Source organism: Leopardus geoffroyi, chromosome B3, assembly GCF_018350155.1.
Source record: "Leopardus geoffroyi isolate Oge1 chromosome B3, O.geoffroyi_Oge1_pat1.0, whole genome shotgun sequence".
Taxonomy (NCBI): Eukaryota; Metazoa; Chordata; class Mammalia; order Carnivora; family Felidae; genus Leopardus; species Leopardus geoffroyi.
This window is the reverse complement of record NC_059337.1, coordinates 141705638-141731556: the sequence shown is the minus strand read 5'-3', so window position 1 is coordinate 141731556 and position 25919 is coordinate 141705638. Positions and strand designations below refer to the sequence as shown.

The following is a 25919-nucleotide window of genomic DNA, read 5'->3' as shown; positions in this document are numbered from 1 at the left end:
CTCATGGCTTGCTGCTGTTGAAGCGGTCACCAGCACTACCCCCACACCCCCTCTTAAAAAAAAAAAAGAACCCAGGAAAAAAAAGGGGGGGGGGAATTAAATAAATAAATAAAAAGGGAGAAACTTGAGCCTCAGAGATGAATATTTGTCAAGAGAGTTGACGTAAGTTTCATTTGCATAATGACTTTGTACTTCTGCATTAATAAAATTTGCATATGAAGCCATGTTAATTACTCCTGATCATGCTTTTTGCATTCATGCATAGTAATTTTCTCCGACTTGTGAGAATTAATGTCTTGGCATGGGGGGGAGGGGGCGCGGGGATTGTCAGGTTTCCTTGCTAGTGGCCCTCACTCACCAGCGCTCGCTCCCTGTCTGTCTCCCTCCTTGATCTATGACTCATTTTTGCGCTATCAGTAGGAGTTCTTGGCTTAAAAAATGTATCAATTGAAAAGCACCAGTAGGGAGAAAAATACACGTCTCCTGCACCGCGTCTTCCCGAGCGCCTGGCGCTCGCTGGGAATCTGGAACCCTCCGCGTGGGAGGGGCGCCCGAGGATTCAGCACTGGGAAAGGTGCTCGCTCCCCTCACGACCAGGCTCGGGCTTTTCCGGGCGCGTTTTTTTTGTGTCTACATGCCGGTGGGTGTGGGCGTGCTCGCGGGGTAGTGCGCATGTGTGAGTCCCAAGCAGGAACATCTATCTGCAGGGCCCCTCTAGGAGAGAGCGCGGCAGGTTCCAGACCCCCACGGAAAGGATGCCTTGCAAACTGCCTTACATCCTGATTTGGAGCCTAAGAAACGTTTTTAGGGATCTTATTTTTGGACCTTTTGGGGCCTCTAGAGCAACATTCTAAGCTCTGTGAGCCTCCATTTCTTCATTTGTGAGGGTGGGGGTCGCTGGCCCTAAATACTGTGATACGTGTATTCGTTGTTGTTGTTGTTTTTTTCTTTCCCTAATGAAAGTGAACTTCCATGACAAGGAATCGAGCCAGCCAGGGCTTTATTTTTAAGCCACCTGGATCCTGAATAAAGCTGACATGGCGTCTTGGTGTCCCTGTGCCACATACCTCGGTGCTGTTCCAATCCCAGAGGGGGAACCCACCTAGAATCGTTTGTAAAAAAGTGTCTTGCAGGGCTCTGCGGGTGCTTTCCAGAGCCAGGAGAGCACCCGGCAGGCATTCCCCGCCAGGCTGTGGGAAGACCCACAGGGAGCAGGAAAAGTTCCAGAGTGGAAAATAAATGGACCATAGTAGCCGTTTATCCAGTGAGTGTTCGCTAGAAGCCAGGCTCTGGCCAGGCTTGCCCTGACCTTCCTTTAGAGGCAGGGCTCCGAGAAGGTGACTCGGCCCAGGTCACGTGGCCAGGAAATGGCAGAGGGGATTGGACCCAGGCCTCTGCTCCCTCTGCTCCAAGGCTGCTTCTGAGCTCCGGGCTTCCTCTGTGTTGCCAGCGTGTTGCCTCAAGTGCTCGGTCAGGTGCATTCTCGATTTCCTGTCTGCACTTCTGAATGCACACACTTCTTCCTCGAGGACCGGTGAGGGCTGGGAGGTGGCCTGGGAGGCCTGCTGAGGCCAGAGACAGTCCTCGCCTTGGACTTTGCCAGTTGAACGATTCTAAGGTGTGCAGTTGGTGATTTTGAGTATATTCGCGGTGTTGTGCGACCATCACCACCGCTAATTCCAGAACCGTTCATCACCCCCAGCGGAAACCCGTTTCCCACCAGCCTTCACGCCCCTGCCCCCAGCTACTGGCAACCTCTTGTCTACATTCTGTCTCTATGGATTTGTCTACTGTGGACATTGACTATCACACAACGGGTGGCTTTCGGGGTCACCTTCCGCTTTTGCTCTAGCTTCAGAAGAGGTTTTCTGGAGTATCCACCTTTGGACTGAGCTCCAGGTTTAAGTTGCTCCGGGTGAGGGGGATCCCCCCAGGTCGGAGGTCCTCGGAGAGCACCTGGAGTGTCCTCTGTGGGCAGCTTAGGGTTAGAAGCCACTCGCTCTTGCTGTCCTCTCCCTGCCTCTGCTGAGCCAGCCCCTAGAGCAGGTGGTCCTCAGAGAGGTTGGAATTCTTAAGGAGGCTTTTGGAAGCCCCTCCAGGGGGCAGCATGGCCCCCACTGCTACCTGAGTTGGGGGACGACTTTGCCTTTACAGGCCCTGGCCTAAGCCTGGCCCTTCCAGAAGGAGAGGTTTGTGGCTGGACCTGCCCTTTGACCCTTACTCGAAACCTTGGAGACCCAGGTCCTGCTCCGTCACCGCTGGGGAAGACAGTCATCAGGCCCCAGACACTCCTGTCACTCTTTCTTAGCCATGGTAAATGGTGGTGGCTGTGTCACCGCCTTACCCAGAGCCTGGAGGCCTGGGTTTGCTCTTTTTCAGCCTCCCGTGGCCTTACTGAGCCCAGGGACCCTCCAGCTTCCCTCTGCTCCACGCGGCCCTTCTTCTCAGCATCCCAGGGCACCCCAGTCACTCCACCCCAGCTGCAGCCCGAGGGCTGGCGGGACATATCCGGCCTTTGGAGATGCAACTGGGTTCAAGTCCCAGATTTCCCGGAGCTCCAGCACCCCCTCTGGGACGGGGGACACTTTTCCTTGCTGAGTGACGTATTGGTGGTGAACTGCCTGCTGTGGTAGGTGCTCTGCACAAAGCCGTGTCGGGAGCCTTCCTTGGGGCGAAGCCAGACTGACGAGGACAGGGCCGAATGTGCAGTGGCCGGTGCTGGGGTGGGGGTTTAGGCAAGGACTGGCCAGGGCAGGCTTCTGGGAGGAGGCAGGTGACGCTGGCCTTAGGTGCCTACTTTACTTGGGGGCTTGCACCGAATGTGTGGCTGGAACTGTGTGGGGTTATTGGCCGTGCCCTCCTGGGACCGTCCCGGGCTCAGCAATTCCCCGGGTCCCGAGCTTAGCCTCATCCGAGGTCCTCATTGGCCCAGGGGAGCCCACGTGGCTTTGGCTTCTTGGCAGGACATTTGCAGGGCTTCTCAGGGGTCCCGAGGCCCCCAGCCCTGGATAGCACACGTTTTGTAGAGGCAGGTGCTGTAGCTAAAGAGTTCTGGTTCCCGGAGCCGGGCGGCCAGGGTTTGGCGGGGCTGGCTGCTGGCGTCTACAGTTTTCTGTGGTCACGTCACCGGCTTCCTGGTCTGCGCAGTGGGTCTCCCAAGCCCTGCCCCGTGGACGTGTTGGGAAGCTCACTCAGGATGAGGACTGACAGGATCCTGGCTCGAAGTGGGCTTGCAGGGTCCCGTGGTTCTCCTGGATGGGGGAATCCCTTGTGGGGGCCACAAAGTGGGCAGACCTCCACCCTGCAGATCCGTGCGGGGTGGTGAGCGGCCTCGGGTGTCCTCCTTGGCAGAGCTGGCCCGGGGCCCAGCTGCCCCTCATCTCGTTGATGTTTTCTTTTTGTCTCCCTGATGCTTCCCTGCTCAATTATTTACCCGGGGAATTCGGGCTTCTTCATTTGTGGTTTTGGCAAGGGCTTCACACAGACTTTTGCCCTGGTGGTCTCTTAGCCATTTAAGATAAACGGCCAAATCAAACGCAGGCCTTGCTGGGGAGCCTGCGAGCTGTGGGGCTGGGCGGAGGCAAGCCAAGCTCCTGGCCCTGTGTCGTGGCTGTTAGACTGGGGGGCGGGGGGGGGGGGCGGAGACGTCCCAGCCAGGGCTGAGGTGTTAAGAGGGGTGGTGGGCAGTGCCTGGGGTTTCCTGGGGTGGGGGGAGCGTTCAAAGCCTCTCGAAAAGCCTGGGGGCTTGTGTGCCGTGTGCTTCCTGCTCAAGTTGCTAAAGAGGACGCTGGGCTGGAGAGAGACACCAGCTGGCCATCTGCCAGGCCGCAGGCTAACTGGTGCCCAGGTGCTCAGAGGTAGACTGAGGTGTTCGAGGCCTGAACACACAGCCCGTCCTGATAGGGCCAACGGTGGTGGCTTGGCGCTTCCCAGCTCTTCCAGAGGGGGGGTGGCCCAGATTTCTGGGAACGAATCCCCAAAGGAAGCCAGATCCAGAACACTCTAGAAGCCCCCACATGGCGGGTGGGGGGTCTTCCTGGGTACAGGGGCCCTGACAGCTTCTTTTGCCCCCGCCCACCCAGGGATGGGAGTCTGGTCCCAAGACGGCCCAACCTGGCAGCTGTGGAAGTAGGACCCCCTCACCCCTCACCCCCACTTCCCATGGCCTCTTACCCGCTCCCCCAGCCTGTGCCCAGGTGCCTTCCCTGCAGGGAAGCCTGGCACCCCGGGGCCTCCCACTCTGGAAGGGTGGCCTGCAGCCCTCTGCCCCGGGCCCCTGTCCCGCACCCCGGGTCCCTTGTACGGTCCAGGGCCCGACTGACCAGTCTTTTTTATTGTTTTTTCTCCAGGGCCGTGCAGGCCTGCCCAGCTGCCAGCGACGGCCCCCATAGCTGCCTCCTCCCACCCTCACTCATCCGTGATCACTCCACCTCTGCGCACCCTGGGCGCCCCGCCGCCCTGCTTCCCCCTGCCGTGCTGCAGCGCACGCCCGGTCTCGGGTGACGGGACTCAGGGTGAGGGTCAGACGGAGGCTCCCTTTGGATGCCAGTGTCAGTTGTCAGGTAACAGACGGCCGCGGTGGCGGGGGGGGCGGGCTCCCAGGGGTGGCGGGGTGTGCCCTGGGCAGGGCCGGCCGCTGCCTCTCCCAGGTGGGCTGGGCAAGGTGGGGACCCAGGGAGGATGTGTGGTCCCACCCCAGTGGGGCACCGGGGAAGTGGTGAAGGACGTCAGCGGAACTGCACACTGGTGCCCCTGTCCCCATCACTTAGGAGGTCCCCGGACGCCTCCGCCCTTTGCGAGGGTCTCACTCCCAGAATGCATTCCTTCAGCTTCCAGATTTCATCTCTTTGGGCTGTTTAGCTAAACCTTAATTGGATAACGCTTAACATCTGAGGTTTTCTTCTGCCCCCGCCACGGCCATCCCCTCTCCCCCACCCCAGTCGCTGCCCCCCTCCCCGAAGGCAGCGCTGGGAGAAGATTCCCTTCCTGGCTGCCTGTGTCCATCGCTGGAGCCGTCCAAAATGCTGAGTTTCTCTTTGCCAGAATGTGTTGCCCATTAACTCTGAGACAGAAGAGTCACTCCGAAGGAGCCCTTCAGCTGTGGCGGTGGGAGGGGGTGAAGCCTTGTGGGGTTCCCGTGGGGTGGGGCTGTGCACACGCCTACTGTGCGCCTCTCTGCAGGTCTTTGCGGCTGCGCAGTATACAGATGGGCAGACGGGGGGTCAGCACAGCGGAAAGACCTGTTTTCCATCACCCGCCCCATCTCTCTTCCCGAACACGACCCGAACTCGTGCTGTGGCCCAGGGTCCCTGGAAATGGCAGGCCAAGGCCTCCCGCCCCCTCCTCTCCTGGTCAGGGCCTGGTGCCAGGATGCTGACATAGACACAGGTGGTGGTGAGGGCCCTGAGGCCTGGTTTCCAGGCAGGGGCCAGGAAAGGAGAAGAGTGGGTGCAGAGCTGGGGCAGATTCAGTTTGTCTCAGCTTTGTCCCCAGGCGTCTTACAGGCTTTCCCTTGATTTGGGTAGAGAAAGGAAAACGATTGTTACCGGACAGATTGTGCTTTAATTGAAACTGTCTGGAGGGACTGTCCGTGGTGGAGCCAGGTGGCCCTGGCTGCAGGGGCCAGAAGTCCCTAGGCCTTCCTGCTGGTCAGGTGGCCTGCAGCCTTCAGCAGCTCCCGCTCCGATGTCTGGTGGGCTTATACCTGGAAGTCACAAAGTGAAGACTAAACATGTCCGGGAAGGGGTCGGCACCACTGGCAAAGAAGCCAGCTCCCTGCTCGCGGCCACCCTAGTGCCCCTGGGGGATTGGGGCTCCCGTCCCAGCTCTGTAGGTCCGTGCTGTGATCCCTGCTTGCTGAGCGAGGGATGCCTGCATCGTCTGGGCGGTTGCCCTGCTCTCGTGGCTTCCTGTAATTAGTGCTGCAGCCCCTGCAACCACTCGGGGGGTCGCGCTATCAAAGATCAGCCTGAGTGTTTATGACTAGACTCGGTCAAGGTCTGCGGTACAGAAACATGATTTCCCCGGCAGAGGTGCACCCGGGGCTTTGCTTAACCCTCTGTTGGCTCTGGCTCTGCTTAGAAGCTGCCGCCGTGCTGAGCGGGAGCTGTTACATCCCCATTTTGCAGATGGGGAAGCAGAGGTTCGGGGAGGCTGAGTGGCTGTCTTCGGGACGCCTCCCACCCAGGTCACCCTCTTCCCACGGAGCCTCGTGCCCATGCCTGCATCCAGGGGTGTTCGCGCTGGATGGGCTCACATGCTCGCCCGCAGCCGCCCTACCGCCCACTTCCTTCTAGGGACCGTGTGTGGAGGGCCTGCTGTGTAGCCAGTGCGCTGGGCCTTTCGTGTGCCTTCTTGGATTCAGTTCTCATAGGAACCTTAGGACGTCACTCTCCCCACTTTACAGATGAAGACATGAGGCTCAGAGATGTGGAGGTCTGATAGCTCACATCCATTCATTCATTCTTACACGAAAAGCCCTTTCTTGGGCACCTAGTTTGTGGCACTGGGCAAGCCAAGGAGTCAGGCACGGTGGACCCCTGGCCTCTGGCAGCTTGCATGAGTGGAGATGGGGAGAGCGGGATCAGGGTCCCACAGAGAGTTTGCTTTGAAGGGGATGGGAGGGCAGAGGTGGGATTTGACCCTGGCTGATCGTCCAGAACCTGCTTCATCTTTCGTATTGGCTCTGCTGGCTTAGAGGCTTTCTTGGGTTTTAGAGCTTGATACTCTGAAGGCTTAGAGTCCGTGAGCAGCCCCCAAATTGATGTCGGTGCTCAGGGAGGAGAGTGAGGCAGGGTGAGCTCTGTTCCTGGGGTCTCCAGGACCCCCCCTTCCTGACCCTCTTCAGAGGCCTGTCCTCGGCCTCTGGTGCTAGCTAGGCTGTGATTTCCAGGACCGTCTTCGTTCCCTGTCGGGTCCCCGTTTGTTAGTCTGCTCCGGGTTGTTCCCCCATCCTTTCTGATCAGTTTCGATACCTGAAAATATCCTGCTCCGAAGGTTTTTGTCCCTTTGTGGCTTCTGTCCCTGGCACTGGGCTGTTTGCTGAAGTGTTTTTAGTGCCTATTTAATTAGTAGTGGGAATGCAGTCATTAAATCCACAGTAACCCGTTAGGAAGAAGCAGTCCTCTGTAAAGATGGAGAGGGGCCACCGTCCTCACTTTGTTTTGTCTCTTTTCAGATCAGGATGCACTGAACCTATCTCTTCAAATTAATACGGAAAACCCCGGAGTAACCGTGTTTCACACAGGTTAATTGCATGCCCGTGAATGCGTTCAGAGTTATTTATAGAAGGATGTGATTTTATGGGGGAGAAAGCCACACAGGTTTGTGTGTTTGTGTATCTCTCTGGTTGCTAGTGTCCCAGACAGCCCCGCCTCCCAGGACCCCAACCCCAGACCTCCTGATGGTCACGGTGGGGAGAAGGGATTTGGGCTCTTTGTTGCTTTTTGACTCTGCTGAAATAATGGGGGGGGGGGGGCTTTGAGTCTGGGCATTCCTGGAAACTGAAGTTTCTCCCCCGAGAAATTTCATGTAGGAACCACTCCAGGGCGCGCCCGTGGCGTCCGGAACCTCGGCCTGTGGTCCTGGCCTTTGCGCCACCTGGCCAGTAACCTTGAATAAGCCAGTCTCCCTCTCTGGGCCTGTTTCCTCTTCTGTAATGAAAAAATATGTATGCCTATATACACTTAGCTAGGTATCATATCATCTATTTACATGACGTTTAAAAATGAGACTCCACGTTTGACTTCTACAACAGATGATACTGATCATTGTAGTTTCAGCTACAGGCTGCTGTGGATGACTGGGCATGTGACTTGGTTAAGGTTCTCAGGGCAGGGGTGGGGTGTTCAGAGAACGGTTTGAAAACCACTGGGCTTTGGCTCCCCTGAACCTTTCCCCTTTCTGAGGTTTCTAAGAGTGGCAGGCAGTCATTAGAATGTATCCACTGCCTGCGTGAAGGCTGCTGCCCTTTATGGCTTTGTGACCTTGGGTGAGTCGTTTCCCTCCTCGCTCCTCAGTTTCCTCACCTATAAAGTGGGGGTAATGATAGTACATGCCTTGCAAGATTGTTTTCAGGACCGAATGAGGTCCTATATGCCAGGTGCCGAGCCCAGTGCCTCACGCTGAGTAAGCCCTGTGGAAGTTCTGATTCATGCTCGAGCAGAACGGGTTTTACAACACCACGTCATTACGTGTCCCGCGCCGTGTGGAGTTTTACTTCAAGCTGGACCTCCAGGTTCCACTCTTAGAGGCCTTCAGCCTCTTGGCTGGCTCAGATCATGTACCAGCATCGTGAGGTGGACAGGGAACCGAGAAACGTCATTGCATATTTAAAAGCCACAACTGGTCATCAGCCGCAGTGATTGATACACGCGCTTGGTGAAGTTCAAGGTCTCACGGGAGTGGAAGTGTTTGGATTTAATAGAAGGAGTCAGTTGCAGCCATTAGTAGATGCTGAAATCACAGGGCAATCTTGTAAAGTTAAATTCAATTTACTTTTCTACTGAAATTGTGCTTGCTGTGTTATTTAACTAATCTGGGGTTTCTTGGCACGGGTTAAAGGGACAATAAAGATCAAAGAATTACCTGTAAGTAAATAGTAGGGTTTCACAGTAGACGGTATCGTGTCCTCCTTCAATTATATCCCAGTGTTCATTTGTGTTGGTTTTTATAACCGGAGCCATCCAATGGGACACTGCGGACTAGACCACCCTAGCTGTGGAAGCTTGATGCAATTAATACAGTCTGTCTGGAAAGTGGCCTTATTTCTGGAAGTTTTATGTTAATGATATGGTCTGTGCTTTGCACATTTTATACCAGAACAAGAAGCACGCTGTAGTTTCATTCTGGACTGGGTTTGATTAACACCGGAGGATCAGTGGGAAGCCAGAGGGTGATGCCGACCGAGGTGGCGGCACCAGCCAGGCCCCCACCGGCTCACCACCTCTCTCCTGGTGCAGGGGGCGCAGGGGCGCCCCAGTAGGGCATGAGGGCCTCCCTGGAGACTCTGGAGGGAGGGGTGAGTATGGGGCTGAAGAAGAGAAGTGAGTGTTGGGGGAACGCGTGTGGACAGAAGCACTCCGTCTGGGGAAGGTTCGCGACGTGCTCTTGCGATTTCCTTTGCAAAGTTGCATTTGCTGTGAGTCTGCCTGGGCTAACCGGGTCCCAGTGTCAATGGGGGCTGGCTCGCTGCAGAAAAAGGGCTCGCAGGGGAGTCATTAAAAATTTTAAAGAGTCATCTGTACGCCTTGCGATGTCTACCTTGCCGAGGGAGCCGGTGGTCCAGCATTTACAACCCATGAGTGATTCTTGCATGCCTGTTCCGCGTTCTGTTGTGGTGTCCTCCTGCCTCTTGGGATCACACCGCTGCAGAGGCTGCCCTGGACCGCCTGTCTTTAGAGCCCAGATGCCTCCTTTCGTGACTGGGGGAGGTACCAGGAGAAGCCACGGAGAGCTGGGGATGGAGGGAGGGGGCAGAGGGCAGCAGGGCCTGGGAGCACCCCAGAAAAGCCCTCTATCCGGGAAGTCACGTCTGCTCCGACACCTATGGGATCCAAAGGCGCTGGGTCTCCAGGGACCAGACAGAGCGCAGTGCTGCCTAGTGGGGGAGGGGGGGCGGGACTGAGGCAGGGGCACCTACCAGCATGACTGTCCTCGGATAAAAGGGGTCCCAGCAGCGTCCCGGAGAGGAGACCGCTGCAGCCACGCCAGATTCCATTTCACTCTGAGCCGGCCCTTCGGACGTTCTGAAGGCAGAGCTAAATCAAAGAATTCTGTTCAAATCCGTACAAGATGTTGCTGTTTTCCTGCTCTGACAGGAGAGGCATTTGGAAGTGCAGTTTCTTTCTTTCTTTCTTTCTTTCTCTTTCTTTCTTTCTTTCTTCCTTTCTTTTTCTTTTCTTTCTTTCTTCTTCTTTTTTTTTATAGCTGTCTTAAAAAGGAGTTTGGCTGTTTAGCACAGCTGGTGCTCATTACATTATGCACTGGCAATAAAATAGCATGTGTAATTAATTTTTAATGCGGCACTGGATGCAGCGCCTTAAAGCAGTCAGTGGATGTGAGGAACCAGCACTGGCCACCGACATCAGACATCTCAGAGCACGTGGCCACGTTCTGCGGCCTTAAAGGGCATCCGAAAGTGGCCGAGGAGGCTGGGGCCCTCCACGTGGAGTGGAGTAGTCCAGACGTGGGTTCGCCTCGGCAGACCTGAGGCTTGAGTTCCTGGCTGCTGACCTAGGACCAGGGGTCGCAAGAGATCACCCCGTCGAACGCCTTCATCATCTGGGTGGGTCACCGGGGCACAGGCTGCGTGTGACACGAGCTCTGGGTCCTTGATGCTCTGCCCGCTAGGCCCTGTTACCTCCTTGAGTTCAGACTGCAAACCGGGGAGGGGGTCACCGTCCAGCTGAAGCCGCGTGAAACGGACGATGTGAGTCGGCGGCAGAGTTTTTGCTCCGAGGAGCCCTGAACGTTCAGCTTCTTGGGCCCTCAGTGTTGCCATCTGCGGTTGGAACACGCCTCCGTGTGCCCTAGGCTTGAGACGTTCTGTGGTTGTGCTCTGATCCCTGGCTTCTGCACCCCTTCTCAGGGCTCTGTGATGCCGATTCGTGCTTGAAACGAAATGTCACTGCGGACGCGTACTGTGCGGAGAGCCGTGGGCCCTGTGGGACCGTGCTCCGTCCTTGTTCTCAAGGTGCCTGGGTGGGGATATGTGACCCTGGGCTGGGTCTCAGTTTCCTTCCCTGTGAAATGGAGCCGCTGGAAGTACCTGCTCATCATTGGAGGCTCCACCGCGTGGCCACTGTGTTGGGGTGGCCACGGCTGAGCACCAGCGTGTGCAGAAGCGGAGGCAAGGGGAGAGGGGAGGGACAAGAAGGAGGCCGCCGGGCTGTCGAGAACCCTCGGGTGCCCCGTGCCCGATGCCCACGTGGCTGCCATTTCTTTGCAAGTGTGCGTGCTGCCTGGGAGATTACCGTTGGCCCTGCTCCTGTGACTTGCCAGTGTTTCCCACCGGGCCTGCTGTGTGCCAGCACCATCCTGGTCACTTGGCAAACTTTGCTCAGGCCACCCCATCCTCCTAACGCCCCTAAGAAGAGGCAGCCCCCCTCTCCTTTTGCTCATGAGGACCGTGGGGCCCCCAGCTTATAGCTCTCCCCTCCTGTTTCCCGTTGGGGTGCACAGTGGCTCAAAAAGGGGCAGCGGGAACGCAGCTCGAGGTGGGAGAGCAGACCACATTTGGACATGGGCCCGGGAGCGTCCCCAAGGTCTCCCTTCATTCGCCGGCCGTGCTGCTGCCTGATGGGGGGCAGGGCGTGGGGGACCGGGAATGAGCGCAGTTGGGGGTCTTGCCACGGTGGTCGGGTGCACAATGAACGCGAACCACGTGCTCTGGGATACCCTTTCTCTGCTGAAGAAAACTGAAAGGACCAGGCTTACAGGAGCAGGGAGGTCCCCGCAGACCTTCTGGGATTTTCCTGATGGGGAAGGTGAGGCTGGAGGCCAGGCAGCTTCTTCCAGCGGGTGCCCAGTGACAAATGTGGATGTGGGTGTCAGTTAGGAGGGGTCCTGCTGACCCAGAGAGCCCCCTCCAGCTCTGGCTGCCCCTGAGAGGTCTGAGCTCTGAGTGACTGCTAGGCACACAGAGTACCCAACCCTCAGGCCACCAGAGGGAAGGTTGAGGCCTGGGGCATGGGTAAAATTTTTTCTTATGTCCTCGCCCTCAAATTGGGTTTCTGGGGTCTGGCTGGGGGTCTGGGAGCCTGCAGGTGGCCTCATTGAAGCCTCTGTCAGGTCCGTGTGACTCCGCATCTCTGGGTTTCCAGTGCCCGGGTGGCCGTGGTCCTGTAGGTGCCCGGGAGATGCTGGTAGATGGCCGGGCCCCAGGAGGGGTCGTGTTCGTGTCGGTGAGAGAAAAGAGGACACACAGAATGCTGTTAGTTACCGCCTCATTTTTGGTACACAGTCCCCAGAAGCAGTTTTTCTTCACCGGAGAGAAACAGACTTGTGTCGTCCTTAAAGCTCGAGTTGTTGTCTTTTTTTTTTTTTTTTTTTCTTGGTGGAGGGGAACAAACTGTGCTTGACTTTTTTTTTTTTTTTTTTTTATTTAAAAAAAATTTTTTTTTTCAACGTTTATTTATTTTTGGGACAGAGAGAGACAGAGCATGAACGGGGGAGGGGCAGAGAGAGAGGGAGACACAGAATCGGAAACAGGCTCCAGGCTCTGAGCCATCAGCCCAGAGCCCGACGCGGGGCTCGAACCCGCAGACCGCGAGATCGTGACCTGGCTGAAGTCGGACGCTTAACCGACTGCGCCACCCAGGCGCCCCTGTGCTTGACTTTTTAAACCCGAGGGCCAGGCAAGGTGGAGGGGCTGTGTGCTGTACGTATTTCACAATCAAACCCAAATAGTCTAAGCCGTGAAATAGAGTTTATCCAAACATAATCAAGGCTGGCCGGTTTAATCCAAAAATCTGTGGGGAGAAACCCTTGGTGGGCAGGGGTCCCTCGGGGTGGGATTTCGCACACAGCCTGCCATCCCACCTGAGGAGAAGTGCCACCTGCTCACCTCTTCAGGCCCCTCCTTGGGGGTGGGCGTGTGACCGTGGTGTGTGGTCAGTGGGCGTGGGAACGTCAGCCCTGGCAGGGTCTTTCTTAACATTTGGCAGTGGGGCCACCCGGTTATGGTCGGGTTACCATTTCTGGGCCCTCACTGCGTGTCAGGCCCTCCGCAGGGCCTTCCTAGACATTTCAAGCTTCCCAGCACCTTCTTTCCCAGGAGGCAGCCTATTCTGTAGTTTGCAGGTGAGGAGACGGGCCGGGGAGGTGGTAGAATGTGCCCGAAATTGCACAGCGGGTCGGCAGTGGACGTGGGATTTGAACCCAGGCCTCCTTGGGTCTAGGGGACACAGCCTGCTCCTGTCCTTGCTCTCTGGCTCCCGGACCACCCTCCTGCTGGCCTGCTACCTGGCAGGTGTGAGTGGGAGCCCCAGAGGGAGAGGCGTGAACTAATGAAATTATCCTGGAGTGCCGGAGGGCTGGCCGGAGCGAGCCCTGGATAATAAGAACGCCTGTACTTGAAGACTTCAGCCGAAGGGGTCAGAGGACTTGGGACTTCTTGGAAGAGGTTAACGCAGAAATGGAGTCACTGCCTGCAGAAACAGGGGCATTTGGAATCTTTTCATAAATCCAGACATTTTTAATCCATGCCTTTGTTAACAGGAGGTGGGGAATGGCTGATGGGAGGGGCCCCTGGATGCACACGTGGGCCCCGAGAGCTGTATTTAGCCCGTGCCTCCTGATGCACCGTTTCTGGACTTGGCATGTGCTTTGTTAACAAGTGCCTCATTTTAGTCTTCTTTTAGAAAGTTTATTTATTTTGAGAGAGAGGGAGAGAGAGAGAGAGAGAGAGAGAGAGAGCGTGATCTTGAGCTGGGAAGGGGCAGAGAGAGGTCCCCAAGTGGGTTCCGCACCATCAGTGCAGAGCCCGACGTGGGGCTCGAACTCATGACCCCTGAGATCATGACCTGAGCCGAAATCAAGCGTCGGACACTCAACCGACTGAGCCACCACCCAGGTGCCCCTCATTTTAGTCTCGATCTGAGAGCAAAAGGAGCCACCGCTTGTGGGCCCACCGTGTGCCACGGGCTCTGTAAGCGTCCTCTCCGCTGATTCTTTCTCACAAGGGTGTGAAGATATGTCTGCTGGATCTTTTTTTTTTTTTTTTTGTAATCTGTGGTAAAGCATACACAAGTTATCCTTTTAGTCATTTTTTAAGCGTCTGGCTCTGCGACATGAAGTATATTCACATTGTTGTGTGTTCCAGTGCTACACCCCCACCCCCGCCCAGCTCCAGAACTTCTGTTCTCCCAAACCAAACTCCGTCCCCATTGAAAGCTAACTCCCCCACTTCTCCCGTCCCACATTCTACTTTCTGTCTCTACGAGTTTGACGTTGGTGAGTATCCCATGGAAGAGGAATCAGACAATGTTTCTCCTTCTATGGCTGGTGTATTTCACTCAGCACGATGTTCTCAGGGTTCGTGTATGTTGTAGCACAGGTCAGAATTGCCTTCCTTTAAAAAAAAAAAAAAAGATATTTACTTCGAGAGAGAGCAAGCACGTATGAGTGAGCAAGGGGCAGAGAGAGAGAGAGAGTCCCAAGCCGGCTCCGTACCATCAGTGCAGAGCCCGACACGGGGCTCGAGCTCACGAACCGTGAGATCGTGACCTGAACCCAAATCCAGAGTTGGACGCTTAACCACGACGGAGCCACCCAGGTGCCCCAGAATTGCCGGACGGATGCTATTGCCTCGTGTGGCTACGCCGCGTTGTGTTTGTTCATTCGTCCTGCGAGGGATGCTCGTTTCTGGCTGTGGCGAAGGGTGCTTCTGTGCACGTGGAAGTGGAATCGCTCGACCGCGTGGTCATTCTGTGCTGAGTTCTGCTTCCTGAGGAGCTGCCCACCTGTTTTCTGAAGGTGGCCGTATTTCACGTTCCGCCTCAGCAGTGCTCCAGAGTCCTGTTTTTTTTTTTTTAATTTTTTTTTCAATGTTTATTTATTTTTGGGACAGAGAGAGACAGAGCATGAACGGGGGAGGGGCAGAGAGAGAGGGAGACACAGAATCGGAAACAGGCTCCAGGCTCCGAGCCATCAGCCCAGAGCCAGACGCGGGGCTCGAACTCACGGACCGCGAGATCGTGACCTGGCTGAAGTCGGACGCTTAACCGACTGCGCCACCCAGGCGCCCCCAGAGTCCTGGTTTCTACACTTCTTCACCTGATCCCCCCCCCGCCCCCGAGACTTGGGTGTGGACCACAACTGGCCCGAGTTACGTGGTAAAACGGGAGGGTCTGGAATGCGGCCGGCTCTTGCTGAGCTCAGACGTGGCGCCTGTGGCCGTTGTGCCGGGCCACGTCCCCCAGGATGTTTCCTTTGAGGGTCTCTCACCCTGGGGTAAGGGTCTCCTATTTTTCTTCTAAGTGCTTCTTCCCAGGGACGGCCCGTCTCCCAGGCTGCTGATTTTTAGCAGTCAGCTAAACGTTTTGCTAGCTTGAGAGTTTGGGGAAGAAAATTCTGCAAGTGGACAGTTTTCACTTTCCTTTCTGCTGTGTCCTCAGGGTGTTGGTTTGGGTTCGGTGTAGCAGGAAGAGCCGCACACTTTAGAGTGGGGACACCTGGGAGCAAGGGAGAGCCCGCTGGTGTCCTGGGTCCCGCCCTGCCCCTCTGCGAGCCTCTCTGGGTCCCCATCTCTTGGGTATCATCATGCCAGCCTTGCTTCCCCGGCTGGGCTGGGAGGAATGGGAAGGGCGGCCCCCTGAGTTGCACTGTAGGATGTCTTCCTGGGTCTGCCTCTGTGATGGGGTGGCCTCGGGTCCTTTGTGCAAGGGGGCTGGGGGAAGTGATTCTGGGGCTCAGTGAGGATTATTATGTAAGGCTGTGGTTTCTGTCGCCCTGTATTAGTTCCTAGGGCTACGGTAGCTAATGACCACAGGCGAGGTGGCTTCCAACAACAGAAATTCGTCACCTCGCAGTTTTGCTGGCCACAAGTCCAAACTCAAGGTGTGGGAAGGTTTTTGCTCCCTCTGGAGGCTCCAGGAGAGGATCAGTTCCTGGTCTCCTCCAGCTTCTGTGGCTCCCGGCGTTCCTTGGCTGTGACCACATCCTGTAGCTCTGCTGCTGTGGTCATGGCCTCATCCTTGGGGCCTGTCTTCTCCTCTCCTGGACAATTAAAACTAAAAGAACAGTTGTCATTACACTTAGAGCTCACCCGGATAATCCAGGGCGATCTTGTCTCAAATCTGGAACTTAATTACACCTGCAATGATCCTTCTTCCCAGTGAGATCATGGTCACAGATTCCAGGGATTTGGTTATGGACATCTTTTTGGGGGGGGGCACTCTTCAACCCACAACATACCCCTTGCTGGATTGTAAGCCCCTTCAGGGCGGGAACCCCATTTTGGTGTCCCTTGTGAACAACCAAGTTTTGGGACCGATTCAGGCATATGCGACAGAGATGTACTGGGTTGAGCCTGGAGCCGGTCTTCAGTGAGATAGCCACCTTGCCCCCAGGAATGTGGTGATTTTCAGATGCCGCCACCTTTGGGCAAAACTCAGACTTCCATGTTTTATAGAAGGTTGTGTACCCCTCCCCCCACCCCGAGTTCTGTCCCTGTGCCAGATCAGAACACAATTATTAACAAGGGGGGGGGTGGCTTTAAAAAAAAGTCTGCAGTGGTTATTATGAGAAAAAATTAGCAGAGCTGAATAGGAACTAAAAATAGCTGGACACATACTTGCCTATAATCTATTTTTTTTTTTAAGAAAATATAATTATTTTTGTAAACTGGCTCTGAGAAGCCAGGAGTATTTTTAGTCTGCATCTTCTAAGACGTGCATCTTTTCAGGAAGAGCAGCTTGGAGCCCACTGGAGTGTGATGTCACCCAGCCAGGCTGCAGAGGCTTGCAGAGCAGGGGCGGGGGTGGGGTGTGTGTGTGGCGGGGGGGAGTCAGAGGGTCAGGACCCAGTCCCGGCCCCGGTTTGCTGAGCATGTATTTGATGGGGAGATGGTCCACGAGCAGATGGACTGTGGCCTCCGTGGGTGCCGGTTGCCTGGGATGTCCCGTCCCAGCCCCACCGGGCCAGGGGCTGTTAGCATCAGGAGGATTGCAGCTGGCTCGCCACGGGGGTCGGGGTGGTCAGGGGTTCCTTGTGGGCAAGGCTGACCTGATCTGCCGTCCTTGCTTGATCCGGGTCTGAGTGGGCCTGCAAGAAAATACCCAAGACTTGAGGGAAAACATTCCATGGCTTTTTTATTTGGAGCCAAACATTGCCTCATGTAATTTTCTCCCTGGTTTTTCCCATTGCCTCTGCCAGTGTCCTTGGGCCTGGCACAGACCCCGTAATAAAAGGCCCTGTGTGCTTGTGTGTTTATGTGTGAGTGTCTCTATGTGTGTGCCTGTGCATATACGTGTGTAGTGTGTGTGTATATGTGAGCGTGTGGGTGTGTGCACGTACGTTGGCGGGTATGTGAACGTGTGTGTATGCATGCACGTGTTCATACATGGGCACGTGTGAGTGCGTGTGTGGGTACGCGCATATACACACTCACGTGTATGTGTTTTCATGTGTGCACGTGAGTGTAGACGAGCAGGTATGGTGTGTGTGTGCATGCATGTGTGTGGTGGCGGGGCACTTATCGGCACAGCAAGGGTCACCTCCCCTCCTCGCCCAATGCAGGGTGTTTATGATGGAAGCACTTGGGTTATTTTCCTTCCTGAACTTTGTAATTCTCCCTGGATCGCGGAGTGCGATCGTGTTTCAGTACCGAGGCCTGCTGTGAGAGGCTTTGAGGGCGAATCTCTCTGGGGGTGAATTTGTCTTCTCACTCCCTTCCAGGGGAGGCCGCATCCCCGAGCCTGCCCCAGCCTCAGACAGGACCCACTGTTCACAGTGCTAGAAGACGTGGCCAGTGCTGGTGTGACCCACCCAGGAGGGCGTGCGTGAGGACCACGGGCTTTGGATCCAGATGGCCAGTTTGAAATCCCGGCTCTGACATGTACCAGCTCTTTGACCTTGGCGAGTGACCTAGCCTTTAGGACACCGGTTTCCTGGTCTGTGAAACGAGGTGGTGGCAGCTTGGTGGGACGGGTAGCAGCCGGCTAGCCATTTAGCGTGGGCTTCACCCTCAGCACCCCTCACCCGGCCTCTGCAAGGAAGGCACTGCCGCCCCCGTTTTACAGATGTGGAAACTGAGGCAGCCTGACTTCGGAACCCTTAACTGCACTATTAGACTTGAAAACCTCTCCCGGTTACCTTCTACAACCTTCAGCAGCGGCTGGTGTATAAAGGTGGCGAATGGCGGCAGGTATTACTCTAACATTTTTACTGTCATTATAACTATAATTATTACTATCACAGTCATCATCATTGCCATTTCCCTGGGTGGAAATATTCCAGCATCCACGTGGCTTTTCCCCTTGTGGCCGAGTCCCGCCTCCCGACATCTGTGGTTTCCGGGGAGGCCGTTTTCATCCCGTCCTACCCACGACATGGGCATTCTTACCTTGCGTCCCTTGGCCCGTCCCCCTGTCATCCCCCCCCCCCCCACTTTAGGGTCTGTGTGCATTTGAGTTTTCAGAAAGTCTTTCTCCTCTAATCGAGATAATGAGCACAGTATTTCCAGAACCGCTGCACTAAAAGTCAAGTGCAAAGTGATGGTTTTCATTTGTTGTTCTCTCTCCTTCTCTCTCTCTTAATATGCATCTCTTTAAGGAGGGATTGGCTGAAAGCAAACGGCTAATAACCTATGGATTTATGGAGCCAGCGCGAGCCGGCTTAATAAGCTTTTATACCTGGAACCGGCGTTCTGTCCCTTTAAGTTGAAACTCCGACTTGCTTGGTATTTTACAGTGCCTGGTTTCATTTATGCTGGAGCCAGACTTACTATGTGAGAGCCGTCCGCATGCTGGAATTAGTCTTAAGCTTGCTTCTGTGGCGTTGCCAAATTCCATGTTTGTGTTTTATTTAGAATTCTTTTCACGGCCAGCCGATTCTGTTCCGGCACACACAGGCGCTGTTGCGCCCCATGGAGAAAATAAGCAAGCTTGCGTTTTCTTTGGCAGAGGCCGCGGCCACAATAGACTGCGGTCTCCGAAACATTTTTTAAAAGCTATTTTAACCCATAACAGATGCATAAAGTCGGCACAGGCATGCCAGTTTTCTTAGTTTTAATTAAAAAATAATTACAGTCTAATGGGATGTTAGTGACACATTTGGATGAATGGTGGGTGACATTATCTGCAACTTAGAAACGAGTGCCTCTCCCTTGGCCGGAGCAGAGGTGGGGAGGAGTTGGGGAGGGGATCTGGATATCTGTTCTTCATTGCAGGATGGGGGTTGGGGCAGTGGGTGCCGTCCTGGGCACCGTGAGGTCCAGTGGAAACCTCCGTGAGCGGTGTGCCGCACTCAGAAGGGACATCCTGCTGTGGCCGGCCGGGTGACAGAGCTCCCGGGACGCGGCGACGAGCGTCCCAGAAACGGTGGTGTTTTGGTGCAGCCTCCGTCCTGGCATGCTCGATGGGGAAATTCTCACCTGCGGGGCTCCTCAGCAGGCGACAGTGGTACCTGGGCGCTGTGGCCTCAGACCAGCTTCTCGGCTTCCGTGATCCCCCTTCCCCCTCAGGAATGACCCCTCAGCTCTGGGACCTGCTGGGGGCCATGTAAAGTAAGAAGATGCGTCTGAAAGGTACAGAGGCAGAAAGACTGTCTTGCCCGGTACTGCTGTTTCAAGAAGTCTGCCCCCCAGACGCTCATCCTGGGTTCCGTTTTTATGCAAAACTTGACTCTCCTCGGAATCCAGAGTAGAGTGTGGTGGGCTGGGACATCCCCAGGAGGCAGGGTCTCTGTGGAGACTCAGGGCGGGGATGTGGACGGAAGCATGCGGACTTGGCCAGGAGGAAGGGATCGATGAAGGGATGGGCGTTTCTGGGGCTTCTGTGATGTCTCATTACCCCCACTAACTAGGCAACCCCCACTAGGGGGTGGCGACAGGTTGTTCTGACCTCCGAGCCTTGGTTTTGTTGGCCCGTACCCAGCGTGAGGAGCACGCCCTGGGCAGAGGGAGGAGTCCATGTCCTCGGGCTTAGTCTCCCCGGAGCCAGCTCTGCTGGGAGGAGGACCCTGTAGGGTCGGAATGATGGGGGCGTACCTCTCTAATAGGCGCTGGGAGCTGTGTTATCCAGAGCCTTCCAGATCAAGAGGAAGATGCCTAGCCTAGCTGCGCCCTTGTACCCTTCTTGCTGTTGGACAGCCTCATGTCCGACTCACGCAACACGCCCTGTCCGGGCCCCTGTGCAGCATTACCGGATGCCCTTCGAGTGGGCACCCCCGCGGAGTGCCCCAGAGACAGGCAGGTACTGGCTCCAGGCCACCACATTGAGTTAGGGCCTGCCTGGCTGGCCTCAGACCTCTGGGCAGGCCCACGGGGGACCACCCCATGGCTCACAGTGGGTTCTGAGAGACAAGGGACAGGCTGGAGACCTTTATTTTTACTTCGGGGGTGTTGCAACTCACTGTCGGTGGAGTAAAACGAGCGTTTCTTAGACAATGTTTCCCTGAGTCCAAATTCCTCAGAAGTGAAAATTAAGTTCCTCTATTAAAACCATGAGTCATACCAGCCCAGATGAGAGCCATCGTGGCGTTCCTCGAATTTTTGGAAGGGAAACATCGCATTCATGTTAATCCTTTTCAATTATACCTCATTGCTGACAATCCACTGGGCGTTTCACATCGCGGACCTCTGCACTCTGATCGCTGTGGAGGCTTGCACGCAGCACCCGAGAGAGAGAGAGAGAGAGAGAGAGAGAGCGAGCACGAGCACATGGGGCCTCTGTTTCCCTTTATGTGGGCACACCTAGGTCCGGGAGCCTTGCTGCCTAGCGCCCCAGGGCTTCCTTCGTTTCCTCTGCAAGGAGGGAATCTTGGGTCTTGGGTATCTAATTGCTGCAAATGATTAATGTCCACTTGCAAAGATTCCATGTCTGTCTGCCCACGTGAACTGGAAGCAGATGGGAGTGGGGTGGAGTGGGTTCCCTGCTCCATGCCTGGCCCTGGCACAGAATCCCGGGGTCCCCTCTTCCTGGTGGGTTTCCTGCCCGGGTGAGGGTGCAGACAGGCTAGGTTTTTTTGTTGCCTCAAGGAAACTGGTCTGTAGATTTGGTGTTATCGTATCCTTCCCAGAATGCCTCCAATAACCAAGTCGGGGACCAAGATAGGGAAGTGTCACTGGTGGGGCAGGGACAGAACCAGAGACTTTTTGCTTTGGGGGAAAGCAGCCAGAGATGCCCGGGAAGTGGGAGAGGGTGGTGAGGCTGGGGTTAGCTTCCCTTGGCTGTCGCCTCTCACCTTGACCATCACGACCCACCAGGCCTGGGCCACAGGTGGGCTGACCTTCGGTCCCAGATGCAGCTTGCAGGGGGCAGGGCGGGGAGGGAGTGCCTCTGGGAAACTGCAGCTTTGCGTATGTGAGAAATCTGAGACTTGCAGTTCAGCGAGACACAGCTGTCAGACCAACCCGGACGGAGTTCTGTCTCTCCTGCTTGGGGTGTGCCGCTTGAGTTTTGGAAATTGAACCTTTTTGGGGAGAGGGTCCATTTTGCTTCTGCTTCTCTTTATTCAGCAAGATGCTGCACCCTGCCCGCTGCGCAGGTGAGTCCTCTGGTAGGAGGAGCAGTGTGGAGGGATGCATCTGTGGAGGACGGAAGATGAGTGGGGCACGTCAGGACAGTGGAAGTCATTGACCCGAAGGGGACAGGCTCTTGGATTTGGAATCGGATACAAAGTGTGGTTTCTGAGTTGGGAACCATCACGGTTTTTTTTTTAATGTTTATTTATTTTTGAGAGAGAGAGAGAGAGAGACAGAGCACGAGCGGGGGAGGAGCAGAGAGAGAGGGAGACACAGAATCCGAAACAGGCTCCAGGCTCTGAGCTGTCAGCACAGAGCCCGACACGGGGCTCGAACCCACGAACCACGAGATCACGACCTGAGCCAAAGCCAGATGCTCAACCCACTGAGCCACCCAGGTGCCCCTGGAACCATCACGTTTTGGGGGGGTGATGCGTGTGGGAGATTGGAGGGGGCTGGACGTCAAGTTCATTTACTCCCGTTCAGCCGAAGTTTCCTCTTTTTATAAGAACAAGCCCCTGTAGCCGATGAGAAGGTCAGGCCGGAAAGCAGACTGTGTTACTCGTTACGTCCCTCACAAAGTAGACAAGGACTTAGAATGGTGGCACCAGCAGTGGGGGCTCCAGAGAGCAGGGAGGAGCATGATGAGAGCCCCTGGACGGGAGGTGGGCCAGCGTGTCAGCTGTGGGACCTCTCCGTCGGCACATTCATTAACCTTAAGGAGGTCAGGGGAGTAAGAGTGACGGCCCCATGTGTCCGGAAGTGTGTGTGTGTGTGTGTGTGTGTGTACATGTGCACACATGGGTGTATGTGCACATGTGTGCGAACGTCTGGGACCAGGCTCCTGGCCAGCTGCTCTGTGGTGCTTTGTAAAGGGCCAGGGAGCAGACCAGGAGGCAGCGAGGTGCCCAGGTGCCACCACGGGCTCTCCTGAGGATCCCGGGATCCTTACCCCTTTGGGTGCCCACAGACTGCCCTGAGGCTGCTTTCAGAGGCAGAGCCTGGTGGGCAGAGAGCCCTGCCGGGGACCCACGAGGCCTGAGATTGCTCTGGCTCTGCCCTTTCCTCACTGGGTGACCCTGGCCCTTCACCTCCATCTTGGAGCCTGGGTTCCTCGCTCACTGAAGGGAGACGGTGCAGGGTGTGTGCCCAGTGCTAAATACAGGGCCTGGCATGGAGAAGGCCCCAGCGAGGGGAGCGATTACTGATCTCATGATGACAGTTGTCACCGTAGGTGACACCGTGGAATCTTCTCCACGGTGACCCAGCAGTCTGCGGTGCTGCTTGCAGCCGAGCTGAGCGGGTGGTGGCGAGGGCTGGGCCCCCTCCCACATCAGGGACCTCCCACATCCTAGGGGTGGAGCCCCCAGGTTTGGGAGTGTCCAAGTCCCCTCTCCTGGACCAGTGTGAGCTGTTCTGTGGGGGCAGCAGTAAGTGCCTGGATTCAGTTTTGGGGGCATTCTTGTCCCTAGAGGGGAGCCCTGCCCTCAGTCTCTCTGCTTGGGCCACCTGGAGTCCCCTGCCAGGTACCGGCTTTCCAGTTTGCTGGCCTGTGTCTGTTTCTTTCCTTGAATGGCCACCCACACCTTACCGTGGACTCAGACCTCAAGCTGTCAGCTTCTTGGTGTTCGGGTATGAGCCGCTGGGGCTCCTCAGGGGCCTGTTCCAGGCCTCGAACAAAGGGGCTGGAGCCAGGGAGCTGGCTAGCTGAGTAGAGAGCTCTATTCTCAGTAACTTCTCCCTGGAGAGAGCCTTCTTAGTAAACACCTCTGCAGTCAAGGTGGACTGGAAAACTGTGCCCTTGCATTTACTGTGGCTGATAAAGCCCAGAGATGTATGGAAATTCTAGGCAACTCTTCCTCCCCTTCCCTGGTTTCAGCCATTCTTTTGGACTAACTCTCCCAGCTTTCCTCTTTTCTGCAATCTTTGTTGTGTCTGTTTTTGTTTGTTTCCCAGAAGAAAGGGGATGCTGTGGTCCGGAGCTGTGTTAGGGTCCTGTGTGGATATAGCAGGCACACCTCCAGTGCTGGCCTCCTATACCTGTGGCAGACATCACTAGTTGATCACAGCACCTCTTCCCTCTGGTGGTGGGGTGGGGGGGGGGGGCTGGGCGCCTCAAGCGGACAGGTGAGGCAGCCACTACTCATCGATCACACCGGCCCAGAAGTTGAAATCTCATTTCCATCCTGGCATGCCTTTGAGGAAAAGTCGACGTGCAGACTTAGGCAGAGGGCATGGTCAACCTGGCCAGTTCAACCCTGGGCTGCGGTCTCTGGGGTCCTGCCTGGGCCTTCCTCTGATCTAGCTTCCGGGAGCAGTGGGTCCTGCCGGCCTGGGGCCCAGGTTGCCCCCCACCAGGCCCGGCCAGGCTCCCCAGGGGTGTGTGTTCCAGCGGCACCTTGTTGACATCACTGTGAGCCCTGACGGGTGAGCTGCTCGTTCCCTCTTGTCCCAGTGCCACGGGGGCTCCGTGGCTGTTCTCCGCTCCCAGCTGGGAGCCCTTGCACTGACCTTGTCCTGGCCTGGGACTTGGCTTGTTCTGTCACATGGCCTCTGTGGTCTCCGTGGATTTCCACCTCAGGGCCGTGGCCTGCTCTCCGGTCGCTTGAGAATTCCCTGCTGATGTCAGTGAGGCTGTGTGTTTTGAACAACAAGCAGCAGAGTTTTGGGGTCTAGTGTGCACGGGGGCTGAGAGAGGTGGGATGGCAGCTGCGTCTTACAGATGAGGAAACTGAGGCTCAGAGAGTCAAGGCTCCCCTTGGAACTGCATGGCTGGGAAATGGCAGCAGAGGACTCCGTGCTGGTCGCGAGGTCCCAGCCCTTCTGTCCTTCTCGTGAGGCACGGTTTGAGTGCAGAGCCTATCCCGTGCAGCTGTCTGAGTCTCGTCCGCTGTCACTGTGCTGTGCCCGGGACATGTTCTGGCTCCCCTGTGGAGCTGCCCCCACCCTCTCTCCGCCTGGGCGTCCTTGTTCCTGTCCACGCTGGACTTGCCAGCTGCAGTGTTTGTGCCTGTGTGTGTGTGCGTGTGTGTGTGTGTGTGTGTGTGTGCATACGCGCGCATACCTCCCCTCTAGACCGGACCTTGGCTGAGGCAGGGACGGTGTCTTTTGACCTGTGTATCTCTGACACGAGAGTCGTGGATGGGTATCAGACTGATTCTTCCAGCAAACACGCCTCCGTGCTACCCCTTTGTGCCTTGGGCCAGGAACGTGTCAAAATGGGGCCCGGCCAAATTCTGGAAAGGGGCTTTGCCCCCAGCCTCCCTGGACAGGGTGGAGGCAGCTGCATGTGTCGCCTCCCAGGCGAGCGTTATAACCAGAATCGTGAAGTCTGGAGCCACAGGGAACCTGAAAACCTTCTTTCCTCTTGTTAAAGGAAAGACCCCGTACTTGGTCTTGCTTTGGTTGGTTCCCCATCTGGGCCGTGAAAGAATGGCTCTTTTAGGACTTCAGCGCTTCTGGAGACCTCGAGAAAGCTAGGTGTGAATATTAGAGCCTGCCAACAGCCAGTGGCAGCAAGTTCCTAATAAACAGACTCCCAAGTAAATAACGTGGTGATTATCAGGCCAGCAGCCCCAGAGACGCTGGGCTCTGTGGGGGCTGGTCCCCGCCCACACCTGGGATCCAGGGCTCAGGGCCTGTGGCTGACATCCCAGCTGTCAGCCTGGCTTTGCCGGAGAGGGAAGGGATGGGGCACCTGGGCGAGCTCAAGTTCAGACTGTGTGGCCCAGAAGGACGAGGGCTGAGGTCCTTCAGCTCTGGCTTTGAAGGGCTCAGAGTCCCCCACGGGAGAGTGAACTCCCTCTGGCTGCGTTCACGGCCTCCAGGGCCCGCTGGACTCCTCTCCCAGTGCTGCCTGCTGTGCTCAACCATGGCCTCTGGCCTCTGTCGTAGCTTCTACCAGGCCTCTGTCGTAGCTTCCATTTGTTATAAGATGCCCACTCTGTGCCAGGCCTGGTACACCTGTTATCTCATGTCCTCCTGAGGCTGCTACTGTGATATTGGTATGAGGAGGCGGGGACGTGGGGCCTCTGTGACTCGCCCGGAATCACCCATTAACACATGGCGCGTTTCCAGCTGGAGCTGTGGGACCCTGCTCGGCCAGAACCCCAGTGCTCAGGGCAGGTTACTGTCATGTGTCTGAGCCTGGCCTCATGGGCTTCTCGCTCTCTCAATGGGCCCTGGGTACCTCTGCCCTCCAGCCTGGCCAGACTCTGTCCAGGGAGTCCCTGGGTCTCCAGGCAGCCGGGACCCTACTCGCCGAAAAGCTCCCCCAGGCAGCGCTCAGTACACGCCTGTGGGCCCAGCTGGTCAGGTTATATCCTCCTTGGACAGCAGGGCTCCCAGGGCACAGGGTGTGCTTCGCGTGTCTGCCTCTGGGTCTCAGCACTCGGTGCAGGACTTGGCACCCAGGAGGGTCTGCATGAATGAAGGGTGTGTTTGGAGCCTTCTTGCTACCAGGAGTGGGTGGGGGACTGGAAGTGACTGGAGTGAGTGCCTGAAGCTTGCTCAGCTGCATCATATGCAAGAATTCGCGTCCAGAGGACTGGGCTGGAGGGGGCTTAGGTAGGAAGGGAAGGAGTGGGGGGCCTTACCCAGGTGAGTTCTGAGAGTGGCATTTGCAAAGGCTTATGGTGATGCAGAGGGACCCCTGAGCTGGAGTGCCGTCCTGTTCTCATGCCCTCTTTTGTTATTCATGCCATAGCTGCTTCCATAATAAAGGGATGTGAAATCT

General features: G+C 56.2%; 1 protein-coding gene across 4 annotated transcripts in view; it reads left to right on the top strand.

Annotated features, from left to right (window-relative positions):
- The window catches only part of BCL11B (BAF chromatin remodeling complex subunit BCL11B), a 98021-nt gene that overhangs the window by 36642 nt on the left and 35460 nt on the right, over window positions 1-25919 (top strand). For 2 of the 4 annotated variants that reach the window (XM_045452035.1, XM_045452034.1), the window contains exon 3: window positions 4350-4562. The exons of the other annotated variants lie outside the window; for them this stretch is intronic. In XM_045452035.1, coding sequence (XP_045307991.1) covers window positions 4350-4562 — 213 coding nt within the window. The remainder of the gene's footprint in view (window positions 1-4349; window positions 4563-25919) is intronic. 4 annotated transcript variants of the gene reach the window in all.